This window comes from Arachis ipaensis, chromosome B10 (genome assembly GCF_000816755.2).
Source record: "Arachis ipaensis cultivar K30076 chromosome B10, Araip1.1, whole genome shotgun sequence".
NCBI lineage: Eukaryota > Viridiplantae > Streptophyta > Magnoliopsida > Fabales > Fabaceae > Arachis > Arachis ipaensis.
In genome coordinates, this window is record NC_029794.2 from 134308824 (window position 1) to 134312444 (window position 3621).

The 3621-nt window shown below is 28.6% G+C and overlaps 1 protein-coding gene and 1 long non-coding RNA gene across 2 annotated transcripts in view; one reads left to right on the top strand and one right to left on the bottom strand.

Moving 5' to 3' along the window:
* Positions 1-1348, top strand: part of LOC107622033 (cytochrome P450 714A1-like) — a 5792-nt gene extending 4444 nt beyond the window's left edge. Inside the window, exon 5 of the mRNA XM_016323968.2 lies at positions 746-1348. Within this exon, the coding sequence (XP_016179454.1) occupies positions 746-1171 (426 nt within the window). The 3' untranslated portion in view covers positions 1172-1348. The remainder of the gene's footprint in view (positions 1-745) is intronic.
* The window catches only part of LOC107622078, a 1921-nt gene continuing 689 nt past the window's right edge, over positions 2390-3621 (bottom strand). Inside the window, exons 2-3 of the long non-coding RNA XR_001616061.2 lie at positions 2678-2754; positions 2390-2495 (exon numbers count right to left, since the gene is read on the bottom strand). This is a non-coding gene — a long non-coding RNA (uncharacterized LOC107622078). The remainder of the gene's footprint in view (positions 2496-2677; positions 2755-3621) is intronic.

A 3621-nucleotide genomic window follows, 5' to 3' on the forward strand; every position in this document is an offset into this window, starting at 1 on the left:
TCGAACTAGTCAAGTGACTGTTTTTTACTTAATTCTATTGATGAATTCTCGAGTTCAATTCTATTTTTTAAAAATCATACAAGCAAATTTAATTCATATAATCTTATCAGATTATTAAGATTAAAAGTACACGAAAAGTTATTACATGACTTTTGATTTTAATCATTGTTATTCAAACAAAATTTAACGAATGAAATTTGCTTCTTTCATTCTTATATAAAGATACTCTGAAAACCATTTTCAATTTCAAAGTAACAGCAAACCAAAAATCATGAGTATTTTGTTAGTTATGCGGTTTGTGATTTGTGATTTGTGATTTGTGATTTGTGATTTGTTGGCTTATATTAAGCATTATATATAATTTGATCTATGATGTATAATATTAGCTTATTCAATTATTTGATTACATTTCAATATTATATATACAAATAAAATTTATTTATTAAAAATACTAAAATAAAAAATATTTTTAGACATTTAACAAAAACCTTATTTTGTTTATTACGCTCAAATTTCAACAAATCATACAAATTTTGACGGAAATATATTACTGTTGAATTTGTTATCAAATATAGTCAACGTTAGTTAAGATACCATAAAAATAATTATTCATAAATATATTTTTAAAATATGATATTTTTTTTGATGAAAAATCTGACGGTAATAATTGTGTTTTTAGTAGTGTTATATACTTAGAATTAGAAGTTAACTTTATATTTTTCTAAAATAACAAATTATTTTGTAGTTGACTATGGTGATACATGAAGTGCTACGCTTATACCCACCAGGAGCATTTGTTTCAAGAGAGGTCTATAAAGATACACAAATTGGAAAACTACTTGTTCCCAAAGGTGTTGTTTTATGGACCCTAATTCCAACTATACATAGGGATCCTGAAATTTGGGGAGCAAATGCAAATGAGTTTCAACCTGAAAGATTCAAAGATGGTGTCTCTAAGGCTTGCAAGTATCCACAAGCATATGTGCCTTTTGGAGTGGGTCCTCGCTTGTGTGTTGGGAAAAACTTTGCAATGGTTCAATTGAAGGTTGTTCTTGCCCTAATTCTCTCTAGGTTTAGATTCTCTCTATCTCCTAGCTACAAGCATGCTCCTGCTTATAGAATGATTATAGAACCAGGGCATGGTGTGCATCTTCTTATTCAAAAGATATGATATGATGAGTTAAATCGCAATATTCACAAAGCCAATAAATTGCGATGATTTTGGAAACCGTCGCAAATAAACCAACGGTATTTAGTTATTTTGTTGCAATGGACTGATGGTTGTGAAAAACATATGTATTCTCGTGTATAGATGTGAGCGAAGTAGGAATAAAAGAAAGTTTAATTATTTTATTGGTTTTTATAGTTTTACTTAATTTATAATTAAGTGGTTATAGAATGATTATAGAACCAGGGCATGATGTGCATCTCCTTATTCACAAGGTATGAGATGATGAGTTAAATCGCAATAGCAACCGTCACAAAATCAATAAGTTGCGATAGTTTTGAAAACCGTCGCAAATAAACCGTTAATATTTGCTGGTTTTGTTGTAATAGTTGTTGTTAAAATCATGAATTCTCACATGTTTATGTCAGTGTGGTAGGAATCAAATATGATATACATTACTTTAAGGACTTATAATTCATCACACACATAAACTTTAGTTGTATTTAAATGTTAATTTAGCTTTTCTTTTTTCCTTTTTTATTTGGGGTAAGATCATTGAGTTCATGCTCAATCACAAGAACAAATATTATGAGATTGACACTCACACATACACAACTTTTCACTTCTTAGCACAAACACATGAAAAATGCCATTGATCTCAATGGAGCTGCATAATTCTCACTATCTTGAAGATCCATCACAAGAATCACATGGATAGCTACAATAATTAATTAGAATGTGAAGAACATATATATGCAGGCATTATTATCAACTTCCAATTCCAACATAGGCTTACAAGAGATTATATAGTACATAGTTATTAAACCATGAGTAGCAAAAAATAAAGATTAAATTATTCTGTTAGTTTTTATAATTTTATCAAATTTATAATTAATTTTTTATATTTTAAAAGTTTTAATTAGATCCTTACACTTTCATGAATTTTGAAATTAGATTATTTCTAAGCTAAAAACATTAGAATTTACAAAAACTTCTAAAAGTGAGAAGATATATAGGTTTAGAAATTTAGCCCTTAAAGCGTGGGTATCTTTTTAATTTGGAAAAAAAATATTATATTGATTCTAACGTTTTTGACATGATAAAAATCTAATTATCAAATTTAAAATAATATAAAGATTCAATTGTAAACATTTAAATTATATATAAAAACTTTTTTATAAATTTAATAAAATTATAAAAATTAACAGAATAATTTAACTTAAAATAATCAAAAACGACTTAATTAAAATCTTAATATATATCACACTTATAGCATCTTAAGATTCCTTATGATCCTTCCAGCTTTTGAGCTTTATCCATTTGATATCTGTAATATAATCATCCAAGTTCCAATTGTCAAATATATATGACTCCAGATTCTAATGTAGTCATCGTATTATATTGCATCAGGCACACTAATAATTAAACAAACCATAATAAAAATACATTATATATATTTTACCGAAATCTCAAAAAAGAGGATCCCGTAACCACTAAAGTGATACGTACCAACTGAAATTAACGACCGCGTCCAGGATGACAATGATAATTGCCTCCTTCTGGGACGTCACCACAATCACCACCTACTATACAATGTTACAGACATGTAGAGACACAAAATCGATTAGATTAGTATCATTTAGCTCCACACATATATATATAAGAGAAAAATTATTGCATTTTCTTTAAATTTTTTTTTAACACTTTTAACATATAAAAATTAGAATTTAATTTTAGGTCTCTCCGAAATTGTCTGTGTTGGGAACTACCGGTAGACAATAGTTTTAAAGTTAATTGTGATGCAAGCTTGTATATGAATTTAAATTTAGCGGGATTTGGGTGTATTATTAGAGATTTTAAGGGAGATTGGATCTCGGGCTGTTCTGGAAGCATTCCCCCTTGGTCTATAATCAGATGTGAATTATTTGCTGCTTGGAGGGGGCTGGTTTTAGCTTGGAATTACGGTTTGAGGGATATTATATGTGAAACAGATTGCCTTTGACATTCTGCCCATCATGCATGAGCTTACAAGTGGGTATCCATCTGAAGTAACAGATTTGGTTCACAAGATTCAGGAGCTTTTATCTCGTCCTTGGCTTGTTCACGTTGAATGGGTGTCCCGAGAAGCAAATAGAGCTGCGGATTGGATGGCTAAATATGGTGCCAAGAGTAACTCTAATCATGTTATTTGGTCTGAGTCTGGTGTTGATCTCCAACAAATCATCCGCTCGGATTTAGAATAGTTTTTGCTTTGTTTCTTTCCTTATTTAGTCACAAAAAAAAAAAACTATGTAATATCATATTAGTACAAATAAATGATTATAAAAAAGTGAATATAATAAAAATAAATGATCATTTAAAAGAACGAATATAATTGTACAACTGTATAAAACGTTTTATATGGTTAGTGTATTAAAATTAAACTCTTTAAAATTAATATAAATTTAATTTGT